The 24,428-nt window shown below is 45.6% G+C and overlaps 2 protein-coding genes across 13 annotated transcripts in view; one reads left to right on the forward strand and one right to left on the reverse strand.

The window, feature by feature from the left end:
- Positions 1 to 112: 112 nt before the first annotated feature.
- On the forward strand, positions 113 to 3,955 carry LOC111852656 (zinc-alpha-2-glycoprotein-like). Of its 4 annotated transcripts, none has more exons than XR_002840290.2 (7): positions 113 to 252; positions 936 to 990; positions 1,085 to 1,336; positions 1,603 to 1,875; positions 2,229 to 2,401; positions 2,962 to 3,075; positions 3,626 to 3,955. XR_002840290.2 is itself a non-coding variant. In XM_023828828.2 (7 exons), exons 1-7 carry the CDS (start codon positions 238 to 240, stop codon positions 3,652 to 3,654), a joined length of 1,008 nt encoding a protein of 335 aa, XP_023684596.1. In that variant the 5' UTR covers positions 113 to 237; the 3' UTR covers positions 3,655 to 3,955. The 4 variants fall into 4 exon arrangements, 3 of the variants coding, with proteins under 3 accessions (XP_023684596.1, XP_023684602.1, XP_023684607.1); XM_023828828.2 differs by having other exon boundaries at positions 2,229 to 2,498; XM_023828834.2 differs by having other exon boundaries at positions 2,312 to 2,498.
- A 429-nt stretch (positions 3,956 to 4,384) lies between these two features.
- LOC111852570 (oxidation resistance protein 1-like) overlaps positions 4,385 to 24,428 on the reverse strand; it is a 51,391-nt gene continuing 31,347 nt past the window's right edge. For 6 of the 9 annotated variants that reach the window (XM_023828646.1, XM_023828656.2, XM_023828683.2 and 3 more), the window contains 14 exons: positions 24,158 to 24,225; positions 18,941 to 19,048; positions 18,234 to 18,350; positions 16,832 to 16,984; positions 16,555 to 16,739; positions 15,595 to 16,136; positions 14,311 to 14,479; positions 13,434 to 13,596; positions 9,428 to 9,508; positions 7,840 to 7,965; positions 6,926 to 7,078; positions 6,725 to 6,820; positions 6,503 to 6,576; positions 4,385 to 5,911 (listed from right to left, as the gene is read on the reverse strand). In XM_023828646.1, coding sequence (XP_023684414.1) covers positions 5,776 to 5,911; positions 6,503 to 6,576; positions 6,725 to 6,820; positions 6,926 to 7,078; positions 7,840 to 7,965; positions 9,428 to 9,508; positions 13,434 to 13,596; positions 14,311 to 14,479; positions 15,595 to 16,136; positions 16,555 to 16,739; positions 16,832 to 16,984; positions 18,234 to 18,350; positions 18,941 to 19,048; positions 24,158 to 24,225 — 2,171 coding nt within the window. In that variant the 3' untranslated portion in view covers positions 4,385 to 5,775. Of the gene's footprint in view, positions 5,912 to 6,502; positions 6,577 to 6,724; positions 6,821 to 6,925; positions 7,079 to 7,839; positions 7,966 to 9,427; positions 9,549 to 11,983; positions 13,356 to 13,433; positions 13,597 to 14,310; positions 14,480 to 15,594; positions 16,137 to 16,554; positions 16,740 to 16,831; positions 16,985 to 18,233; positions 18,351 to 18,940; positions 19,049 to 24,157; positions 24,226 to 24,428 lie in introns of those variants that run through there. The other 3 variants (XM_023828674.2, XM_023828700.2, XM_023828691.2) reach the window with 3 other exon arrangements.

Genomic DNA, 24,428 nt, shown 5'->3' on the forward strand with positions numbered 1-24,428 from the left:
GTTTTCCGTATTTTAATCCCCTAAGGTATAAAGCTTTGGCGACAGCAGGTCGCAAGCAGTTGGTTCAGCAGGAAATGGTCAATATTTCATGAATTCCAAAATTACGAAACTATACGAAAGTTTCCGGAGTCGCCATTGCGCGTAAAACCACCCGGAACGGCGGCTATGTGCGCAGGGGAAACACGGAGGCAACTTTAATATGTGAGGATACTTGCCTGTTTTTCTCCGAGCTGCCAGATGAAGCGTCTCATGGTGAGTATCGGGGTATTCATACGGGCGCCACGTATAGGGGCGCATTTCTCTGGGGACCCCCGGCTGGACCTTCGAATGAGGGGCGTAGGAACCGGGGTGGGGGACGTGTAACCATGGGCGTAAATTTTGCCGGGGATGTGGGGTTGTAACCCTTCCGAATAATCAAAACCGGCCAGTACAACCCCCTGGACCCAGCATGATCAACCTAAATTTATGACCTTGCGTGTACCTCCCAGTATTTAATTTGGATTCATTCATACCCCAACAGAACCTTGTGTTTAAATAATTATGTTGTGTCCCCTGAATATGAAACTGCCTCCTAAAACCTTGCCTCTAACTGTACATAGAATATGAATATGAAAAAATATTTAATAATGTGGAATCGCTGCCGTTACCAGGATGCCATCCTGGGGTGGTCACTATTGTTCGAATTGTGTCAGAGGTTTTGGGGGCGGGCAGTGTGACCATGACGTGTAAGATGTCCACGGATGGGGGGGGGGGGGTCATGTGACGATTCCTTTAAATCACTAATGGTTGGTTAAATTTGGCTCGTCTATGTTCGGTGGACCAACGATCTGTTTGGGTGGGCACTGCCCGCTCCATGCCCACCTGTAACCATGCCCCTGATACAGAACAAAAATCATATATGTGTCAATTTAATATTTTTCTGGTTAAACGAATAGGGTTACATCCTCCTCAGTTGGTTTCTGGCTGTGACTGAAGCAGATGACTTTTCAGGTAAGGTGACCCCCCCCCCCGCACAGTTGTACATGTCATCCCAGTTACCCGGTTAGTTAGTGCTCGGTTTAATCGACCTTCATGTTGCCCTCAGGAGACCACAGTCTGACCATCTTCGTGACCTTCGCTCCTGGCCATGCCTACATCCCAGAGTACATGTCCCATGGGATGCTCAACGACCTCAAGGTTTTCCACTATGACAGCAGCTCCAGGATGTTTTCCAGCCCCATGAAACATCATACCTCCCTGTCATCGGTGTGGACGGACCTGCATGCCTGCACAGCTTTCAAAACCGAGTACTTCCGACGGTTTTTAAATGATGCAAACTCAACATCAGGACTAAATGGTGAGATGTTTTAGGTTTTCGGGGTGACCTCTCAATCAGCCAGTAATAGAACAGTCGTTCTTAACTTCAGGCCTGGGGACTCACTGTTATTGGCTGACTGAGAGGCCTTCCCAGAAATCTGTACCCACACCAGCTCTCCATGGATCAGGTTCCCCATCCCTATATTACATATTCAAAAAGCACAGACGTCTGACAAGGACAAGGACATGTATTGTGATGTAACTTTCTGTACATTTAATTAAGAGCTGTTCATTTTTTACTTCCAGGTCCAATATTGCAGCTTATGTATGGCTGCAGGGTAACAGACGAGGGAAAGCAGGCAAACATTTACCGCTTTTCAGTGGACGGGAGGTACACGTTCACCCTGGACGAGGAGGGCATGCGATGGAAGACCTGGGACACTTACACGGCCAACCTCAAGAAAATACTAGATAGTTTCCAAACTTGGAATCTAAATAATTTAAAGTACCTGAAACAGGACTGTGTTCCCAGGTTAAAGAAATTCTATGAGTACGGGAAAGAGATAATTCACAGAAAAGGTAAGCAGGTTCTGTTTGTGAAATAAGGAATTAGATTTGTAACAAAACAAATTGAAGTGGCTGCAGGGTATACAAGCAGCATTAGAAACGTGTGCAGGCACCTGACAGCATAATCAGCATCTTCATTACTGGTCAGTGCCAGTGTCTGCATTATCACATATCCGATTCACAGTTATCGGACCAAAACCTCTATGCCATTTTTGTCATGGTTAGAAAATCTCAGATTTTCCAATGATTCTGTAAGATTTCCAAGGAAATACAGTTTAAAATATCTCACAATCCAGAAATGTTTTTAAAATGGTTTTAAGTCTGCATGTGTCTGCTCTAAGTAATCTATATTTTAAATGCAACAGAAAGGCCCAGTGTCACGGTCCAGGCTAAAAGCGGCACAGTCGCAGTCCTTCTCTGTGTTGTGACCGGCTTTTACCCCCGAGAGGTGTCGGTGCGCTGGGAGCGGGACGGGAAGCCAGCCTCGGCCAACGTGACCTCCACTGGCCTCCTGCCCAACCCAGACCTCACCTACCAGGTGCGGGTACGACTGGAGATGCCCCCTACAGGCCGGGACAGATACTCCTGCCGTGTGGATCACAGCAGTCTAGTGGAACCTCTGTATGTCCACTGGGGTGAGGGAAAGCAGCTCTGTCTTTGTTTACTAAGGATAGAGGGGGGGGGGTCACATCCCACCCAGTATTCAAAACAGTGGTGTTTGTCCCACTTAATATTTTCCAGGTTTCTCCTTTTAAAATTATTTGTTGGAAGAATTCAGATCTTATCTAACCTACTGACCAAGGGGAAAAAAATGTTTAGTTGACACTTTCAGTCCCATTTGCATCAACAAATGTATACAGTCAAAATTCAAATGGACAGGTAGCCTATACACAGGTATACATACAAGGTCATACAGGATAATGTGAGAGGACTGATCTGTCTAAGTCCCCCCAGTACTGAAAAAACAGTGATGCCCTTGTACATACCGAATATCCTGAGCATGTGCCTGATCAGCATGGCCCAGGTTGCTATGCAGCTTCACAGGTCCCTGGCCCCAGCACAGAAATGATGACCTAATGATTGCTCCATCCCCTTCAGAGCCACCCTCGGCTGGGCTGATCTCCAGGCGGGCAGGTTCGGTGGCCGTGTGCGGACTGGTGGCTCTTCTGTTCCTTATGGTGCTGCTTTGCCTCTTGGGGAGATGTAAGCAAGGTAAGGGGGCGCGGTTTGGTTTATGGGTACGTCTGAAAGTGCCAGCACGTGCTTATGACGTTTTAACATTCCTCTCTTACATTTCAAATAAAATGCTTCCTTTGATTTGAAACCTCGAATCAGCTGGTTGACATTCATTTAATTACAACAATGTTTTTACATCTGTAGCAAGTAATTTTAAATAACACAGTAGAAATTGTATTTAATAAATCAGCAAAGTAAGACTGAGATAAAATATCAACCAAATGTGAATTTTGATGAGAGTGCAGTAAGACCTACATTTATCTCTCTTTAAAAAGAAAGTATTGCATGACTGCTGTCATTTTAGTACTTCGACACAAGGTGGCGGCGTGAATACGTTGTGGGAGGGGCTACAAATGAACATGCCCTTAAAATCAATGGTGTTATTTGAATAATAACCACACTGTAGCTCAGGTGGATTGTGAATTGCTTGTAATATAAAGACTTGTAACTGTTGTTTACTGACGACTGGGTAAAAAGTCGGTTTAGTTTTATAATGAAGACAACCTGGTTTTCTTTCCATCTGCAGTTGAGGCAGCTCACGGTGAGCAGCGTTGATGCCTGATCAGCAGTCTACGTGTGCGAGCTTTATACTTGGAAAGCTGTGTCTTAGAATTGTGGCTGAAACCACTCAAGGCTACTGTGCAGGTTAGGGCCTTTTCCTAGTGGCCATAAACTTTAATACCACGTATTAGTTTTTAAGGTTTAGAAAGCACTTAGTAGTGCTTTATAGTGATAATAATGTTGTGTTATTTGTTATTACTTTATATTGTCTAAAGTTTTAAAAAATATATTCATACACTGTGGGTGATACTAGCTCTTTCCAGAAAAGTTTTCTTTTTTTTTTTTAAATAAAAATATCAGCTATTAAAGGGATGGTGAGTCTGTGCAGTGTAGACGGCTGGCAGGTCGAGAGCTTCAAAGCAGGGAAACAGTCACAGCCGATCAGACAGCCAGCCAAACAATACATTCAAAAGCAAAAGTGATAGAGTAACAAAAGCATAAATGCATAACACCACAGGCATAAGTCCTTTGAGCAAAGAGCATTATTTAAATATCAAGCAATGGTTTTTGATTCAGGAAGAACCTGTTAGTGATGAATGTCAAGATCTTCCTTTCGATTCGTTCCCTCCAGAAAATCACTCATAACTAGGATGTTAAGGTAATTGCAGACCCAGTCATTGGTGACATTTAATATAACCACACCATTAACCCGGGCATCTTCAGTTACGTAAAGCAGCAGAGCAGAGGTCAGACATCTCACAGGATGACAAATTGATAACAAACGCCAGATGACAAATTACATTTATTGTTATTTGAACATCAATATTGCATTGTAGTCTGGCAGATGGAAATGCACATTTAATTTCTTTTTTCCCCGACTCAACAGGGATGATACTATTGCTATGGAAGACCAAATATGTTTAGTAAGGTGCTGAAATACTGGTATGATAGAACGGTCCTGAGCTAGTCTGCGTTCCGTTCACGGTAGCGATAAAATAGAGACCGTGAACGTGGGTGGCAGTCAGCATCTTTCACGTGCAACATGCAGGCTGGCCATCTCAGAACATCATTATGGGAAGGAAAAAAAAAAACTATTATTAACCTGAGTCACTGAAAAACATGGCTGACTGGAAAAGCCACATGTGGGTCAGCGAGGACAGAGTAATGCCAGGGGACTTACGGAGAGCGCAGCAAGTGAGAGAGCCATCAGTCACAACTGAGTAATTCACACTTCGTACATTACACGACTATGGGAAGAAATCAAAATTTTGCAATGTACCCAGTAGTATATGTCATTTATTAACAATAGCTGGAGTATCAGCACACGACTGCAGTCACACTAAACAGCAAAAAACAACAGGTCTATTACGCTCATATATAAATATATACTCGCTATATGTTTATGTAAAACAATAACCCACAACTTAGGCTTATACTTGAGAGAAAATTATTTTCTCTGAAGGAACGACAGGCTGACAAAACACCCATCAGCAGGAAGTGGGGGTTACATGACAGTAATTTGCATATTGATCCACGGACGTATATTGAGACGCGGTACTGCCTGGAGTAAATGCACATGGCGCCGGACCTCGCAGAGGCTGCCAGTTGGCTCAGCACACACATACACCCAATGAACGAAACGTCACGATTATGGCCATTGCGGGTATACCTATAGTACATGTGCAGTGCATACTCAGGATGGTGGTACGGTGGTGAAGGACAGGAATGAAATGCATGGTCTCTCACTTTGCTTCATGAGGAATTATTCCCCGACGAGGCCGGAAAGCCAGCCTCGGTCAGGGCTCATCTCCCTTGCAGTTAGTAGATATTAACCGTCTTCTAGGGGTCATTATCCTATCAGGGATGAAGTGTACAGGGTTCCAGAAGACGTTGGGGTGTCCATAGGGGGGCTGAGGCTCGTCTCCCTCGCGGACTCTCCGTCCGACGTCTCGGTTCGGCTGACGTACCGCCCCATGGCGTCACACTCAAGCCACACACAGCTTTAATGAAACTCACAGACAGCCACTGCATGAACAGAAACGCCATGTGGATACAGTGCAAATACACATAAGCAGCGTCCACTGTGCCACCCGGGGCGTCCCAGACGCCGCAGGGATGGGCACTGCAGCCCTGGGGAGTGAGGGGTGAGTTTGGTCCGTAGATTCTCCCGGGCTGCTATTCAAATGACCAGATCTCGATGTCTTGCACAAAGAAGTCCTCCTTTTTCGACAGTAAGGGGTTGCCAAAGGTTTTGCAGGAATGACTCCGGCCATGATACAGATCTCCATCCAGCCAGAGGCCAAATTCTCCCCTTTGAGAAGGAAAAACAAAATGTATTCATACAGAAATAATGCAGAGGGCTTTCGTATCAGGAATGAACGAGTCCTCGTGAGAATCACAACCACACACAGCCACAACCATGTGAATCCAGTACGGTTACACCTGCTCGTAAGAAATCACACTTTGGACAGACTGACACGTCCAGACAAAGAGCCCAGTCTAACAGGGTATAGTCCACACGAAAATGCAGCTACTCAGTGTTTTTTCAGTGAAAGCACCCAGCTGTTTGAATGTAGACCAGATTCTATGTAGACAGTGCTGTCCACCAAAACCTGGTAATAACAGGAGCAGCGTTCAGTCGGTGCTCTTATGGCTGGCGTGATGGAGACAGAGTCAGAGCGATGGGGGAGGAGTGAGGTTGGATGTGGCACTGGAAAGAACCATGAACACCTGCTTGAGGATTATGGCCAAAGCACCTTCCAGGCTGGAGCAGAGCCTTGGGTGAACGTCCTACACACCTTCTTCCGCCTCTAATCTCTCACCTCCTTCTGCAAACCGTGCTCCTTGGCACCTCAGTATGCTCACTGACCTGCAGTGCGCTCTTACTCAACGACAAACTCACCCGCCGCCACCAAATGCCAAGGAATCCATGTCTCCCTTGATGAAAAACATATTGTCTCCCGTCCATTTGAACACCTGAAAAGAGGGTCACCGTCATCATCACTGTCATCATCTAAGCTACCAGTCGCTCGTCTATCAACATCTCCCTCCTTCCCAAAATACAAATTTCTTCATTTCACATGTCAAAGAAACAGTTTTTTTTATACTGAAGACTAATACGTACCTCTAGTTCTGGACAGAAGGTAAAGAGGAATGTTTCTCCAGTACCATAGAATCCTTCGCTGACTTTAAATGGTTCTGATGCCAGTGCGCCAAACAGCTGTACATGCACAATAGCATCAATAACAGTTTTGTCCTCATAGCTGTTCAGGTCGACAAACAAGTGTAACGTCAAGTTCACAGGAATGACAGCATCTGTTCTCACCTGGCCATCGCTGTCCTTGATGATCATGAGCACGGGCGAATCCTGAGCCTGCATGGTCCTGTACAGTGTCTTGATGCTCATACCGTGCTTAGACGTGCTGAATGCCAGTGACCAGGGGTACCCAAATGTTCTGGGTGGCAGGGTCTTTGCAAGCTGTTAGAGGAGATTGGAGGGTGGGAGCGATGTTGATGATGATCAAGTGGGGACCAAAAGATATGGAGGCGTGTTTTCCTCCCCCATGGACCTCAACAGCCTTAGGCAGGCTATATTACATATAATGTCAAGATCCAAGGCCTGATACCATAACAGATTTCTTAGTTTTAAACAATACTACGAAGAACATTAAGAGGAGTCAAATCCATTACAGGAAAATCACAAGCATTTCATCTGTTACTCTGAATAAGCTTCAGTATTTCAGCTTTATATCTGACTGTTCCCCAGCTCTTAAGGAACAAGCAGCTTGTGTCCAGTTGTGGTCTTGCAGAGAACAGGCTTTGCTCCTAGTTCTATAGCAGGCAGAGTGCTGGACCACAATAGAGGAATCGATCAAGTAAACAAAAAAAGGGGGTTTGCACTTTGCTTCAACATACTTTGTTGTGGTCTTGAAAATGCCAAGAAACCCGCTTTAATGCAGAAGCGTAACGGAATACGGCAGCTACAATAAACCAATAGCACTATGAGTCAGTGTCAGACGCATTCATGCGGGTGGGAAACAGACAGAACAAACTGACATGTGGGATACGATCAAAAAGCTGTAGACCCAGCGGAGCGTTTAAAAGCAGAGCCCGGGGCAAACAAGGACTGATAAGCTGATAAAATCACGCTTGTCAGAAAACGCACCTTCCCGAGAGTGTGTTAAGAACTACGCCCGACACTGGCGGTGGATCCCCCCCCCCCCCTCCCAACAATCCTACCTTCTCAATCTGCTCCACCTGCAGCAGGCTGCTGGGCTCGCTAAGGGTGGGCTTCAGAGCCTCCAGCTCCAGCTCGGCCATGTTGGAGGTGCCATGTTTCGTGGTGAGCTCCTCCTTGGTGGTTATCTGATGAGGCAGTGATGCCATTAGAGGAGGCTGGATGAAGAGCAGTCGAGCAAACAGAGGGACCGATGCATTGCGGGCCAGCGTCCACGTCGTTTAAAGAATTTACAGAATTACACACCTTTCCTCTACCCTCTCAGAGGATCCACACCTGATCTGTCCATGATTATTGGCGGAATGATCTCCTACAGCACAGTTAGGACTTGTCACCATAACAAACCTTAACAGAGACACCTCAGGATCACCACAAATGTGGAGAACCCCCGACTCTGACCACTTTGGCAAGTGTCTCTGTTTAATTAAATGTGGCCACCTGGATCCTACAGCTCCAGAGCAAGCGGATGAGTGACAGATGGAGATTAGGAGGATTTGAGCGCAACATCACTGCTGCTATAACTGTCCAGATCCTCTGTCCAATGTTGTTTTATGGTCTCAGCCTTTTACTGGGTCTAAACCAATGTTAGTCCACATTTTTGCTCCCTCCCAGCTCCCAGCTCACCTGAACCAAACAGTGAAGCAATCAAGAACACTGAATAACTGGTACAGGTGTGTTGGGAGCAAAAATGTGGAGTGTCTGGGGTTCCTTGAGCACTGGGTTGACAAACAGTGGTCTCCTAAATTAAACATTCAGGAATTTAAATACACTGTATTCTACATTAGACTGGAGGGACGTCAACCTTAACAGCTTAGCCTGACATGGTTAATATTCAAATAAATGAATAATACATTTGCTACACAAGGCAAACCGGTGAATGAGGAAGAACAGGGAACAAACAGACACGGTGATCTGCTGTTAGGGTACATCACAGCAAGCTTACTCCCCAAACCGCCCCCCCCCAGAAAGACAGCGATGGGATGGAGGGCAGGCAGTGAGAGACAGCACATCAAACACGGACAGAACCCGGGATGGACATGAGAAACGTGAGAAGAGCAGCTCGAGCGCCTTCCATGCTGATGAGTATCAGGACCAAGCACCACATGCCGAACCAACTGCTTCACAGGGGACTCGTGTTGGCTGAAGATGGCCGGTCAAGGCGGCAGAATGGGGCTGCATCTCACTCCCTCATAAGTGTTTCTTTCTGATCTTAATTTAACGAATCGCTGGAGGACTGTTGTATGCCCGTTCTTCAGCAAACAGGCCTGCTACACAGCGAAACAATGCCAACCCACCTCCCCCCAGCCCCCCAACCCATAACTGTCACCACCACTGGGGGAGCAGTGGATGGACAGAACTGGAGAAGAGGAACAGCAAAAGGGTTGTAGAAAATTCCACAGGAAAAGGGGGTGTTTGGGGGGGGGCGGGTGCCAATCACAGCCGTTCACGCTATGGAATTTTCTGAGGAAACTGTAGTTTCACTGCGTCTCTCCTGATGATCAGTCAACGTGCTGGGACATAGTGCTAAGGGACGGGGGGAGGGGGGAGCTAGTTTTGGGGGTTTATAGGAACTAGGGCTGGGTGGGGCACCTGTAGACGCTTGCAGAGAGCGCGCAGGTCCTCGCTGTTTAGCGCATCGACCCGACGTTGATACTCATCCTCTGAGACCACCTGGTGCAGAGACAGGAAGATGAGCAACGGTGCCTCCAGACTGAGAAGAGCAAAGTGGAGAGAACACAAGAAGCCTGGAGAAGCTCCATCAACATGGGCTTCAGCACAGCCTCCTGACCCCCCCACCCCCACCCAAAACAAACAAACAAACAAACAAACAAACTCCATACACACCTCAAAAGCCTTATACACAGAACCGTGTAAAGTCTCAGATCCATGATCTCCGGGAAGTGAAGTATGCAGTATGGCCTGCCTATCAGAGCTGTGTAGTGAGGCCCCCTAAAGTACCAGAACTCTCTGCTTATATCAAACTGGAGCTCTGTACGGACCAGCTGCCAAAAGCATCATTTATACACAACCAGATTCAAATCGCGTAGAACCTTGAAGTCGCATAACGGCATTCTCTCAAAGCATAATTTTCTTTAATAAGTGATATCATATCATAGTTGGGTGATATTTTGTAGTCCTGCACAGCTTCTCAGAGGCTATTTAATCTATAAATGAAGCAGCTTTTCCTGCAATTAACCAATTAATTACTGTAGTTTAAAAATGAATACAATTCTCCACCCCAGCTTAGGGGCTGGACTATATATCGACTTATTATGGCATAAAATTTAAATGATTAGAAAATGAGAAATTTTGTTAAACTGTTGGTAATGAACATTGTCTGATAGCACACATCAGCCTATCACATCACAGAAATGAATGCAATTCCAACCAATCATATGGTAGTCTTTTATAAGTGCTCTCTCAGAGCAAACGTTGGTGTCAGGGAATAAAGCGACAGCTCAGCAGCCACAATATCTTCTTTCAAAAAGAGGTAAAGAGACATTGGGGGTGTGGCGGTACATTGGGAATTTAAAGTCCAACACGCAGCAGATTGGTGCCGTGTACTGTAACCAATTTCACAACTCGAAGCACTGCCATCCAGTAGAACATATAGAATGCTAGTGTTTACAAACATAGACATCAGAAATTAGGATTTCAGCTTTAAATCGGAATAAATATGGGACAAATTGTGTCTGGTATTGATTCAGAATGGTACACAGCACTTCATTCTTCACTATGGGATGGGTGGCAACTCTATCAGCAATATCAGATAAAAACTCAAGCAACAAACCTCCCTATGACAAAAAAATATATATTTATTTCAATTAGGCTTCAGTTTACAGTCCATTCTATTTGTCATCTTTTTTCCATGTTCTGAATCTGTTTAAGTATGTTTAAGGGCAATTCCTGAGCTAACAGGACCAATGTTACGTTAAGGTCTTCTGAAAGTTGGAAGAGAACTGTCTGACTGTTACTTTAATAGAACATTATTTACATATCTTTACATTTTAAGGTTCTGTCATTGTTAACATGATAACATTATTACCTGAATATTCTTTTAATGCAATTAATTTTCAAATATATCATTTTATGTATAGAACGAAAAATTGTTAGTTGGGTCTAAGGAAATTAAGCACAAGCAGAGCTTCTAGGTAAAGAAATAACAACTAGAATTATATTGATATCAACCGATATGGGGGGAAAAAAAACATTGCAATAAAATATATTGCAATATCACCCCAGTCCTCATGTAACTAGCTTTCATGTTGGGTCTCAAGACAATACCATGTCTTTGAAACACAGCCTCAAAAGAACAACATTAAACCATTTTATACAATAGATTCCAAATTTAAGTACAACTTGGGTAACACTTGACTTGACGGGGCACAAATAATATAGTATTATATTATTACCTATGTATTAATTAAACACAAAAGTCTTAGTTACATACTGATCTCATGTTAATTCATCATTAATGAATCGTGATGCACGTTTTATTTCAAACAGTTACTATATTTGTTAATATATGTTAATGCTGTAAATCTTAGTGAACTACTGAAAGAACTACTGAATCAATCAAATACTGATCTCATGTTTGCTCATCATTAATGAATCACGCCGCATTTTTTTTCTCTCAAGTAGCTATAATATTTGTTCATGATTTGTTCAAAATTTGTACTTGAGTAGTAACTGAGTTATTACTAAGTATTTGTGCCCCGTCAAGTAAAGTGTTACCTGTGTTCTAAACATTACAATGATCCAATTTAATCCGGACAACTGGTCAAATACACAGCCTCAGCTTTTATTCTTTGTATGTTTTCATAACATTTAATTTCACCGAAAATAACGGCATCTCTCAAACACTCACAAACTTTCCTATACCCAGCATGAACATCAGTAAATGCAAAACCCTGAACACACAAACATAATATTGTATGAAACATCATAACGTGTATTTAAAGGACATTTAGTCATAAAAGTTCAAGACTAGACATCCCATCCCCCAAAATAATAACTCCCGATCCTCCTATTCTGTGAATAAAACAATGTAGCCTCCGGGGGCCGCCTACACCAGGGGGTGGTCAGACGGACACTCTCTACGAATCTCACCACAGACCTCTGAATCAACGACAAAGCGAAAATTACCAATGCATAGCTGTACTTCGGGTTTAATTTCTTTCCTTCCTTCAGCCTTCTCCAGGAAAACATGTTTCAGGCGATATTTACATTTCCCGGTTATTTTAACGATTCACACGGTCAGAAAATCACCAGCATCACTGGCGCCCAACTAACCAAAATAGTAGAAGAAGCGGCGACCTTTTAGGTCCCCCGTATCGAGATGTCTGACTGACCAGACAGCCAATCGGAAGGTAAGAGGTCTACAAACGTCAACGTCAATACGCCGCTGGAGCCCTGAGGGCGGGACTTCCTCAGATTGTCCGCGTGTGTTTACACTCGGTAACAGCGTGATTTAAAGCTACATGGAAGGCCAGGTTTGGACGTGGAAGCGTGAAGGCTTCATCTGCGGCGTAGTCTTATCTAAGAAAATCTAATACAGCCACACAAACGATGTACTGACAAAAAGATACGCGCATAAAAATTCGAAATACTTCACTGAGAACAGAGCACAGTGCTTTTGTTAGCTCAATCCAATTTCCATATTAGAAATCCGCACTTACATTCAGAACAAAAACCACTGGCGAGACTGATCGGAGTCCTCATATCTGGCCTCAGTTTTACAATACTGGATCTGTGAGATAACGTAGAACCACGCCCTTTTGCCCAGTGAAATGAAAGCTCCATTGTGACATCTGAAGGTCTGCACAAAAGTGTGCCCTGAAATCAGTGGTGCTGCAAGTGTGTTCATGGCTTAGGGCTCATTTTAGAGGCATCATCTAACTTGTTAAAGGAGGCCTTCAGCATTGTGACTATTCAGCTAATTAATTGTAAAAGGGCTTTCACAGTGATGGATGATGAACCACAGTCACATTCAGTGATAAAATGTGGTATAATTACCTTTTTTTTTGGCCACAGACAGGTCTCCTAATTGCTTCAAGTGAAGCTTTCTATAAGTGATTTAAATTTTGGGACCTAATGCCAAATCTGGGTTTGAAAGAATGACTTCTAGATGAAGACAACCCACGTATATGTTAATTTAACAGATGTCTGCACTGTTACTGTTGAAGTAAGTATATTATTTCAAGAATAAAAGTCCTTCAAAGTCAAAAATATAATTAAAAGTTGATTAAAACTAACAAATGTTATTGTGTAATTAGATAACATTTCCGTGCAGCTGTATATTATAGAAAATAAAACCGCAGCATTACCCATAAACACAGTGATGCAGATGGTGCCGTAGACAAGATGTCCATGGTGAAGTGAACTATCAAGCAGAATCAAAGTGTTTCACAACAGACATGACACCAGAGAAATGGAAATGGAGACATTTCAAGGGCTAAGATGACACATAAAAATACACACATTTACTCTGCTGTTTTTTGCAACGTCAGCAAATCACAAAGATACGCAGATCTTCCCTTTGAACTTAGGCAACACTCTTACAAGGAGCATATTTGGGTTTTTCAGACAAGCTCACCTCCCACTCTTTCGTCGAGATATCGGTCTTCTCCTCCTCACTGACTCCTATATGCTCATTCCTCTTGACCACCTTGAACCCTGGTTCTTGGGCCTGGATCACACCCCTATCCCCGTAAGTCTCTGGGCTCCACTGGACGAAGAACAGGTATAGGTGGTCTGACCTGAAACATAAGAACTGGCTGACCGTTATTGTGGCTATAACAGCGCAGACAGTTTTCCTGCCAGACACACCATTTCAGAGCAACGGTGCCAGCTTGGGAAACCTCAGCCACTTCCTCACAATGTCAGGCAGCTCTGACAGCTGTCCTTGTTAAAATTAAACCCATAAAGCTATAATGAGATTTTGTGGGAGAATGATGTGCTTTAATGTATTCAATGATTCTTCGTTTAAATACTTCCCATTGAACTTGCATGGAATAATGCTATATTTATATATACACATTTATTCATAGTGAGTTTTAATTTTTATCAGTTTCCCTCTATTTAAATGAAACTGGGTATCACGGTATTGTTTATGCGCCACTGATGATAAAACCACCTTTTCATTTATGCATAATTATTGATGTATTTTACGAAACACTTAGATAATTTGGACAAATTTATTACTGAAAATTGTTTTCGCTTTGGTCTCACAGTCTCTATGTGTAAATGTTGGATGTTCTCCTCATGTTCACATCAGGTTTCCTCTATGTGCTCCAGCTTTCAGCTGTCCAAAGACATGCAGTTTGCAGATCCGTGCCACTACATTGTCCTTAGTGTGTATGCATGTGTCTGGCGTCTCTCCCTTATGATTGAGATTCCAGGGTCCAGGTTTACTGAAGACTGACTGACGTAATCATCATCATCATCACCATCATCAGCAGCAGCACCTTTACCTCTCCTGTGGGACAGTGAACCAGTACTCATGCTTCCTGCCCCTCTGGGCATACTGTTGCATGGAGGCACTGGCTTGCGACACAAAGGTCTTCTTCATGGGCCTGCCGACCCGCAAGCACAGGAACCTGTGTGTTTGCTGCCTTTGTTTCTCCCCGCGTGCCTCCATTCCTGTGACAGGGGAGGGAGGGAGGTATGGAGGGGTTTCAAGAAAAATGCCACCTGACCATGGAGCAGGCAGACACAATAGGGCACCATGAAGGAGAACCAATAAAGATGATGCACACTGGCGTGACCGATCCAACCAGCCAGTAAAATAGCCTCAATGACCTCATCACTTGTGATGTCAGTCTGTAGCTGGTAAATGACCTGCCCTATTGGACGGAGTTTTTTAAGTGGAACTTCCTTTGATCAAAGCTGGAGGATAAGCCCTAAACCCGACCTTATTCAGCCACAGTCTTCCATGTGCTTCAGGTCGTGTTTTTCCCAATCATGTAAAGTTATTCCTGCTCAATCCAGAAAACCATGGATGAGAGACATCTTGTATGTGCCATAGCAGCCAGATATCCGACCAGCTAGAAAACCTGTAGTATCTGTAGGGCATCTGGAAACATGCCTGATGCTATATGAATGGAGTACATTTGAAGCTAATTGTTTTTCTGGGAATACTAATCTAACCCAAACATCCACATTAACAGCCCAGATCATCAGAAGAATTTCAGTTTGCTACACACTGTCTGGCTTATTAACATGAGCATTAACCACAAATTTAAGATAAATACATAAAATAAGTATATTCTACGTTATTCACATTTATGTTACATTTACATTTTCTTTGGGAGCACTTCAACATTACACTTCTATTTTTGTGTATAGCATATATGACATGAGGTTTTAAGCAATGTTCCTATAAATCGTTTTTGGTCACTTGACAGCTGTATGCTTGGGATACTTTGTGTTTGAACAAAAGCATTTTCCAAATAAATAAATTGATTTTTTTTGTGTTGATCGAGCTGAAACAAAATCATATAGTGTTAATATTTAAGCTCATCCTCTTTACTATACAAGAGAGCTTGACATGGAAGACATGGAAGCCTGTCCCAAAGTTAAGCTGTGAATCACCAGAAGGGGGCACACTCAAAGTTGTTACTGTTTTAGAGTGAGGAAAAAGCACTAGAACATAAGAACATAAGTTCTTATGTTCTTATGTTCTAGTCTCTAATGTGCATCATTAGGACCACAAAACAAAAACAAACATGTCCACCTTAGGCCAGCTGTCTTCCTACCTTCAGCCATTTCCTGGCTCTCGGGCACCTCTGACGGTCCGGCTGCATCCTGTTTCTGGTCCAGTTCCTTTTTCAGCTCACTGGTCTGTGGCTCCTCTTCTGTCTTGACTTGTAGCCCCTCATCTGCCCCGACTTTCTGAGTTTCCTCTTTCCCAAGTCCCTCTTGTGACTTGGAGATGCCGGACTCGACCCCATCTGCCTCACCAGCAGGGGGCGCACTCTGAGAATTTCCCAGAGAACTGCTCTCTGCCTCAGGTTCCTTTGCCTCCGGGGCTTTAACCTGGTTGATGGTCTGCACTGACTCTGAGGAGGCGCCGGACGACTTGTTGAGGTGCAGCTCGTCGGAAGAGGGCAACTCCTCTCGGATGGGGGAGAGCTCCGACTCAGTGAAGACCTCCTCAGAGACGGAGCCCTCGGTGCTGCGGGGGGCTGTGCTGCCGCTGTCATTGCCCGTGTCCTGAGGGCATGGTCCCATTATGTCGGCACGTGTGGGTCTCTTCGGGGGACCTGGGTCAGACCCTGACAAGAGGGCTTCTAGATCTCTGCAGAGAAGCACGAACATTTGGTGCATGAGTTAAGCGTGCTACTCTGCCACCAAAATATCCTCATAAAAACGATGAATCAGTAAATCGGCATATAATCCTCCCCGGCCCTACATAGAAAAAGTGGTTATGAAAATGAGGTGCACAAATGGAAAGGAAAATCAGTAGAATTATATATTTTGATGTCAGAAATGCTAAATTGCTGGATGATTATGCTGGTCCTATTTAAACGAGACCTTTTAAAGGAAAGACTTTAAAAAGGAGGTGCTTAAGGAATGCTAGCACAGTCTGTGGGGGTAAAATGGGTCAGCACTGGGCGGTTTAGGAATCAATGCCTCCCGCCTAGACGCTCTGTGATTGCGGAGGCACAGATATCTCACGGTCACTGACGCTGTCCCGCTCGGCCCACGCCTCTTACGCGGGGATGGACTCCTTGATCTTGACGTCGCTTATCTCCTTGTATGCAGTGGCAGACATGATCTCCTCCAGAGGACACATGATGCCGTACTCCTCGCAGCCACGCTCCAGCACCAGGGGGTCCGCCCGGTGGGGGTCGAACATGATGTTGTTGGGCGTGACCAGGAGCACCCCGCTGATGATGCCCTGGTGAGATGGCGTAGAGCGGTCAGCGGAGGAGGAGGGGCCTGTCGCATCGGGGGGGGGGGGGGAACTCCCCAAGTGGCAACGGCGCTCACCTTGCCGTCCGTGATGTACTTGCAGTTGATTTTGAGGAACTTCTCCGTCAGCGCCTCCTCCTCTTCGGAGGTGGATGACACCACCCGGGTGCTACGGGGAGGGATGTGGACCTGGGGAACTGGAATGTCCTTCTGAGGAGCTCCATCTGAATCCTGGAGAACAGCAGGAGATCACAGAGGGCAGACGCCTGATAAAGTACCTCCAGTGTGTGTCCGTCACCCAGCAGGCCCTGACAGGAACGTCTTGAGGTGGCCATCGCGCCTCCCTGACTCACTGGTACTTCATTACCTGCTGTTCAGATACAGGTTCTCCACAGGCTATTGGCTCTCACTGTGTGACTTATGAGAGTGTGAGATGGGGGGTGGGGATATCTGCTGTCCAAGAATACAATGTTGAGTCAATTTGCATGTCCCTGCTTTCACTGGTACAGTAAATCTCCCCCCCCCCCCCCCCCCCCGTCGAGCCTGCCCACATCCCAAAGCGTGTGCTCCTTCCCATACAGCCAAAGCCGACTCCAGTTTCTTTAGTGTTGGGTTATGTTCTGGTGTTCTGCTGCTGTTTGGTGTTATGACCGTTTTCTGGTCACATCTATAGAACATGGATATGCGCTCTTACAGGCAACGGGAAGCAACTATCGTAAGAGGAATTCTCAGACATTAGAGAAAGTGCATATCCAGGACTGAAAGGTATATTTAAAAAATAACTCTATGGAGAAATGTCCCAGTAAACAAGGCCACTCTAATATGCTTTGTGTTCTCTCTAGTTCAGCAAACTATATGAACGTGTTTAAAGTTCCTGTATTTTCCAGGCATCATCCACAGAATGCATTAAGAAAGCTGGGCAACGTAGTTTATCAAAGTCCTTGCCACTTAGTTAAACCTTCCAGCAAGTGCCACCCGTATCGAGATTTACTTGCCCTAAAGCAATCAATTTCTTTGGTGCAGCATCTAGGTATATGAGCCTGCACTCATCTTTTTGCCATTTTTTTCATCCCTCCTTCCTCCCAGTGACTTCCATTCATTTTCAGATGCTTCCTGGACAGTCACTGTACAGGTTACAGCCACTAAACCTCATAAGCAGCCTACAGCCATGTCACCCAACACTCAACAGAGGAGAAATTGGCCCACATTGATCTTTTTGTCACAATCACATTTCCTCCAGGATGTATGTGGTTCTCTAGTTAACTCTCCTCCTCCTCAGGGAGTTGCGATGAAATACTGCGAGGGAAATTCCTGAGAGCCAGGCGACAAATATGCCAACATCACAGCAATCAACAATCTTCTCATAATGAAATCTATATCAGAGTAACAGTAGAATTGCTCCTCTGTGGTTTTATAAGGAACAACAAAGGCATTTGTTTCTCTATGAGATAAAAGTGCTTTGCACTGTAGCTGAACGTACCGTGGTGAGCTTCTCAAGGTCGGCCTCGGATGAGGTGGGAGACAGGGGGCCGACGGGGCTTAGGGAGGGGGAGCTCTCAGCGCTGGAGACGTAGTCAGGATCGGGGACGTACAGAATCTGTAAATGTATTCAGAGGGCTGTCTTTATGTGGGGGGGGCACAGAGACACACAGACATACTCATACGACACACATAATCTCAACACGGGCACATTAGCAGTGAAGGGGAGAGGTGCAGTTACTTCAGGTGGACCTGCTGGGGGGGGGTCAGTGACTCGTGAAGTCTGCTTGGGGGGGCTGGGTGAAGTGCTGAGATTTATGCAAGGCTTCTTGACCCGTTTGAGCCCACCAAAACATGGAGCAGCAAGTGACTACCCCATCACCCTCTCAGCGCCCCCTTCAGCACGCTGGAGGACCTCAGAGAGTTCTGTGGATGTGGATCTAGGAGATGCAACTCAACCTCTTAATTATGCAGCACTGAAAATAAGATCTGCTTGGAGGATCTCAGCTGTTTGACTGAGTTCTTTGAGTAAAACTGTAGGAAGCCTTGGGGAGACTCTGCGACCATCACATGGACATTAAAGAAGACCGTCCTCAGTGAAGGATAGAAATTGAGATTTTTGAAGTGACCTCACATGTATGTTTGGCGAGAGGAATGGGAAATGGAACACATACGAAGGCACGTAAGAAGAGCAGAAGTGAGCCAAACCTGTCCGGGAACGACAGCCCTGGAAAAGAGTTTGTTCAGCTGGACAAGCGCGTTGGGGGTGGTGTCGAACTTCAGGGCGATGCTGTTCAGCGTGTCCCGCGATTCCACCTGAGCCGAGAAAAAAATAGTGCAATCAAACAGGAAGTATCACACTGTGGACTTCCTTGGGCGGGTTATAGGGATAGTAAGATTCACCGATTCACAACGGTGCACCGGCCTAAAAGTTCACGATGAGATTGCCCTGATTAAAAAACAGATACAAATATTCTTTTGCATCGCATCATGTCGAATCGCACTGCATCGCAATAGGGGTGAATCATTTCGTATTGCATTGGTGCTACATATGTATCTTTGATGTATATGATCATTGACAGTGCATCATGATGTGTATCGCATTAGCCTCAGTGATGGAGATCCACATCCCTAGGTGGATAGTTTCATTCAGCACATCTCACAGTGTTTATGTCAGTGAACAAGTGGCCTCCCACCTACTGGCCATAGTCTTCACGGTCACTGGTCTTATGTTTGCTTCTGGTTATGTGTTTCCATCCCCATCCTGTTGGGGGATTTTATTTATCTATCACACGCTTTTATTAAACCAACATCAATTTCTCAACCAGTGTACTGAACCTTTAGAGCAATTGAGAGATAAGGGTCCTGTTCCTGTGCCCAACAGTGAAATCTCTCTGCCAACTCAAGGATTTAAACCAGCAACCTTCTGATCACCGGCACATATTCCTTACCCATTAAGCCACATGCTGCCTGACTGACTGCGTAATGTGCCAGTCGCCCTGCCAGGACATCTAAGTAACCTCCAAATGTAGCAGAAGTGTAGCCGGGCTCAGCTGGAGTGACACTGCTTGCATTTACGTTTGTTTGTCAGGTTAAAGCCCCAGGCATGTAAATGTATATACAGTCACATGCTCTGCAGGTGAGATTCTTTGACTGGCAAATACTAATCCTAAGATAGTGGCAATGGATCAGAAAGGGCCACGGGATCAGCGACCCCTAGCGATGAGTCAGGTATGAATCTCCAGATCCTTACAGCTGGCCGAGAGTTCAGTACATACCTCACAATGCTATTCCCAATAAATGAAAGGGAGGGAGGAAACAGGGTGGGTATTTACAGCAATGCTCTCATATAATACTAGCAATCTACCAATAAATATGTTAATGACAAATATAACATACCAATACATATGGTAATTAATTACATTATTTCAATTTCTATATTAATAAAATAATTACAATAATGAGTCTGCTATGATACGGATGTGAATGTGTTAAACCTGAAGCAGTTTATACATTGCACAAATCCCTCATCTTCTGAGTTCCACTCTGCACATTGAGACTAGAAACCCCGGTTTTATTGTATTGTGGTGACAAATCAGATTTGTTGGAGCCAAACGCATTTACGTTTGTCAGCCTAATGACTAAAGTATACAAATATAAATCTAAGTAAGTAATGTGTATCTACAAGCTTGAGTTATGCAATCCGATTTCATTTTAGACATGAACATTGGTACCAATGTTCTCACCTGGAGACAGTAGTGCTGTGTAGGGGATTATTTGTGTTAATAATAGCAATACTAGGCGGCCACACTAGGGGTCCTCGGCGTGTCAGTCATGCAGCTGGTGCTGCTGTCCCATGTGGGGAAATGGTAGAAGCGGGGGGAGACTTGTCACATGATCATCCTACCGGAGAGGAGGAAGTACATATTGGTGTCCCTATATGCGACTGCCATTTCAGCAGTCCGGAAAAGTTCCAGAAAGGGAGTGAAGAAAAGTGTGTGGTGATTTAGCCTGGGGGGGGGGGGGGTGGGGCACTTACTGTAGCAATCCAATGGGGCAGTACCAATGTAAATTAATAAGCTAAAGGCTGGTAAGTTCAGTTAAGTGTGGCTTCAGCGGATCAGCCTGCAGCTTAGCTACACCAGGTCCTAGAGACAGTTGCATTACAGCACATTTGGCATGTTAACAAAGTCCAGTCACACTAATTCAACTAGAGATGAACACAGAGACAGTAGGTCGAGCCTTTCTCAAAAAATCACCTGCTGCTATGTGGGTCACTGCGTTAGGGTGTTGCATCCATGATCAGAAGGTTGCTGGTTCAAATCCCATGGTTAATAGAATGATCTCAGCTGCTTGAACAAGGCTTCAACCCCCAATTGTTTTTTAAAAAAAAAAATCTATGTATGCTGCTTTGGCCAAGACCATAAGCTATTGTCTGTAAATCCTTTTGTGGCTGCCGAGGGGCTTCCTCATACTGTCCAGATGTAGTCTAATGTGACCCAGAATGGCTGCTAGATGGGCTGCAAGGACGCTGAGGACCACCGACAAATGGAGGTAAGTGAGAAGAGGAGAGACTCGCTTGCTCACACTGGCTTCCAGGGAAACATCACAGCACCATTACCACGAAAATGTAATAATGAATTCAGACGAACACTTTCTGTTGGCGTGGCAGGGGGGTTGTATGGACGTCCTGATAAAGGGTTTATGTGGGTGTGACACACGGACGTGATTAAAACTGGATGACAGCGTCACACTCAGCCGGCATGAGTGATTCCTAACGGTGTGACGGTCTCTCCTTTATACCACTGCCTCATTAGTGAGCTTCCAGGAAAGTCACACTTCATTTCCTGGGGTGACTGCTAAACGACTCAGGGGTGACAGAGCCAGGGAGCCCTGTCACCAGGGGCTGCTTTATCCCAGGTGATCCGGGCTGCCGCATCTCCTTCACAGCTTTCCAATTAAAGGTGGAAACAATTTTTCCAGTTTTTGCTCTGAAGATTGAATGATTTTTGATGTAACTGAAGTCCTGCTTCTGGATAAACTCCAAACCCTCTCAGGTAAACCATCTTCTACAGGAACATCAGGGCTGGTCAATCCTATAGGTTACTTCGGTGGCCGCCTAGGGGGCCCCCATCAAGTTTTACCACCTAATTTCACTTTGTCTTGGGGTGGGGGTGGGGGGGGGGGGAGGGTCCCCAATTCGTGGCTGTAGCTTGCCTAGGGTGCCACATGGGCTTTGAGCAGCCCTGAGGAAGGTACTTCAGGTGCCACAGAAACACTGAAGGTAACTGATTGATGCCTTTCCACGTCAAACACAATCAAGGCGCTCGCTATGGTAATGAGCCATTTTTAGCACCCTCAAGGCTGTTCCTGCAGAACTGAGGGGTTACTCTGAGGTATTATTAAAGGAGTGCCCTCGATCTCTCACACACTGCACTACACAAACTACTGGATCTCCCATGATGCCGAGCTGCTCACTGTGCTGGATCTGAGCAGAAAAGAGAAGAAAGCTGCAGCATTCAGAGTCAAGGATTTAAAGTCGACGGTTTCCATAGCAACTTTCCCTGCTGCTAGCCTGGGTGACATCACTTCGCTATCTCCTAACTGGCAGTATTTCACAAAGCCCTAAATGAGCCCGCTCTGACAGAACACCACGTTTCCTGCCCGAAGACCTGAAATTACCGCGGTCACGTCTGATTGCTGCATCAAGTGGAGCGAGGGAGGGCAGAAATGGCAGAATGATGTGCTTTGTGTCTTCTGCACAATTTTCTTTTTTTCTGGGATGCGCAGTCACCCAAAGTTTGGGAGTTTGACTTCAGCACCCTCTGCAAAAATGGTAATGATAGTTCCTGATGCTGGAAAATCCAATTCATCACAAACAGCCCTTCACAGTCAAATTTTTTGCCATTCCCCCATGCTTATCCTCTGTAGTTCATCTGCTCTGTACTCTTCATGGTGCTTAATATGGTAGTACTGTGGTAATATGGTTAAGGCTCAGGTATACCCAAGTTTGCATCCCTTCACCTTACACAGCTGTAACCTGATCAGAAGGCCCAACAGAAGCGAGACCGATTCCATTGTGTCAGGAGATGTGTTAAGGGTTAGGGGTGACAGCTGTGGAGGGGGAGTCAGTCTCTATTGGGCTGATCAGCAGGCCTACCCCCATCCGCTGCTACACACTGTTTGTTTTCAGCTGGAGGTGGACAGAGCCAGCTGGATATGGGAGTGCCATCTCGAGTCCCACAACTTCTGTCCCCGGGCACTGGGCAGAGCAAAGCCTCATTGGGGGGTGGGGGGGCACATTTGCAGAGCGAGACACATCTCCTGACAGTGCATCCGATCGACAGAAAGGACAACGCAGCTGGAAGGTCAATCGTATAAGAATGACAAAGTGATGTGTGTAGAAACAGGCACAAAGATGGAGAGATGAAGAGGAGCGTCAGACTGCTCCGTCCGTGAACACCAAGCTCTCGCCGACTCGAGGCACAGTTCGCTGGGAGAGGAAGAGGGAATCGCCTGCAGTTTACGCATCATCTTTTAAACATAACTGGGTATAAACAAGTGAGCTAAACTGCCAGAATCCCTGGAATCCCTGTACTCATGCTGCATACTCTGAGCCAGGTGGCTCTGTGTGTGCTCACGTGGTATATTCTGGGCCAGGCAGTTTGTGTGTACTCATGCGATTTACTATGAGCTGGGCGGCTTGGCACATACTCATGAGGTATACTCTGAACTAGGGAGCTCAGCGTGTACTCACGAGGTATACTCTGAACTAGGGAGCTCAGCGTGTACTCACGAGGTATACTCTGAACTAGGCAGCTCAGCATGTACTCACAAAGTATACACTGAACTAGGTGGCTTGGTGTGTACTCATAAGGTATACTCTGGGGCAGGCAGTTTGTCATACTCACAAGGTTTACTATGAGCTGAGTGGCTTGGCACATACTCATGTGGTATACTCTGAACTAGGCAGCTTGGCATGTACTCATAAGGTATACTCGGACCTGGGCGACTCGGTGTGCACTCAGAGGTATACTCTGAACTAGGCAACTTGGCATGTACTCACAAGGTATACTCTTATCTAGCCAGTTTAGCGTGTAATCACTAGGTATTCTCTGAATTAGGTGGCTCAGCACGTACTCATGAAATATACTCTGAACTAGGCGTCTCAACGAGTACTTGCAAGGAATACTCTGGGCCAGGCAGTTCATGCGTACTCACGCAGTTTACTATGAGATTGGCTCATATGAGGTCTTGGTGCATACTCATGCGGTATACTCTGAACTAGGCTGCTCGGCATGTACTCATGAGGTATACTCTAATCTGAGTGACTAGGAATACATTCACGAGGCATACTCTGAACTAGGCAGCTCAGCGTGTACTCACAAGGTATACTCTGATCTGGGCGAGTCGGCATATACTCACGCAGTACTCCGTGGTGCCCTTGGGTTTCTGGAATGCCGCACGTCTCGTCTCCTTCTTCTGCCCGGAGTCTGAAAGCAGAGTAGTAAGGAGCGCGTCACCTCCCTTTGTCTCCCCCAAGCTCCCCGCCCGCTGCTCGCTGTCTTGCGTCAGCCTGGCCGGAGCTGAGAGGAGACGGCACCGCCAAGGCAGAACAGGGCTTCCCCTTTACAGATGGGGGGGGGTTATGATTTGCACAGCCCCGAGTTCCCCAAAGTGCCCCTGGTAATAACAC

Source organism: Paramormyrops kingsleyae, chromosome 23 (assembly GCF_048594095.1).
Source record: "Paramormyrops kingsleyae isolate MSU_618 chromosome 23, PKINGS_0.4, whole genome shotgun sequence".
NCBI classification, from domain to species: Eukaryota; Metazoa; Chordata; class Actinopteri; order Osteoglossiformes; family Mormyridae; genus Paramormyrops; species Paramormyrops kingsleyae.

Coding starts and splice junctions, on each gene's coding strand:
- LOC111852656 (XM_023828828.2), top strand. Junction 1,876..2,228: donor AGAGATAATTCACAGAAAAG/GTAAGCAGGTTC, acceptor TAAATGCAACAG/AAAGGCCCAGTGTCACGGTC. Junction 3,076..3,625: donor CTTGGGGAGATGTAAGCAAG/GTAAGGGGGCGC, acceptor TTCCATCTGCAG/TTGAGGCAGCTCACGGTGAG.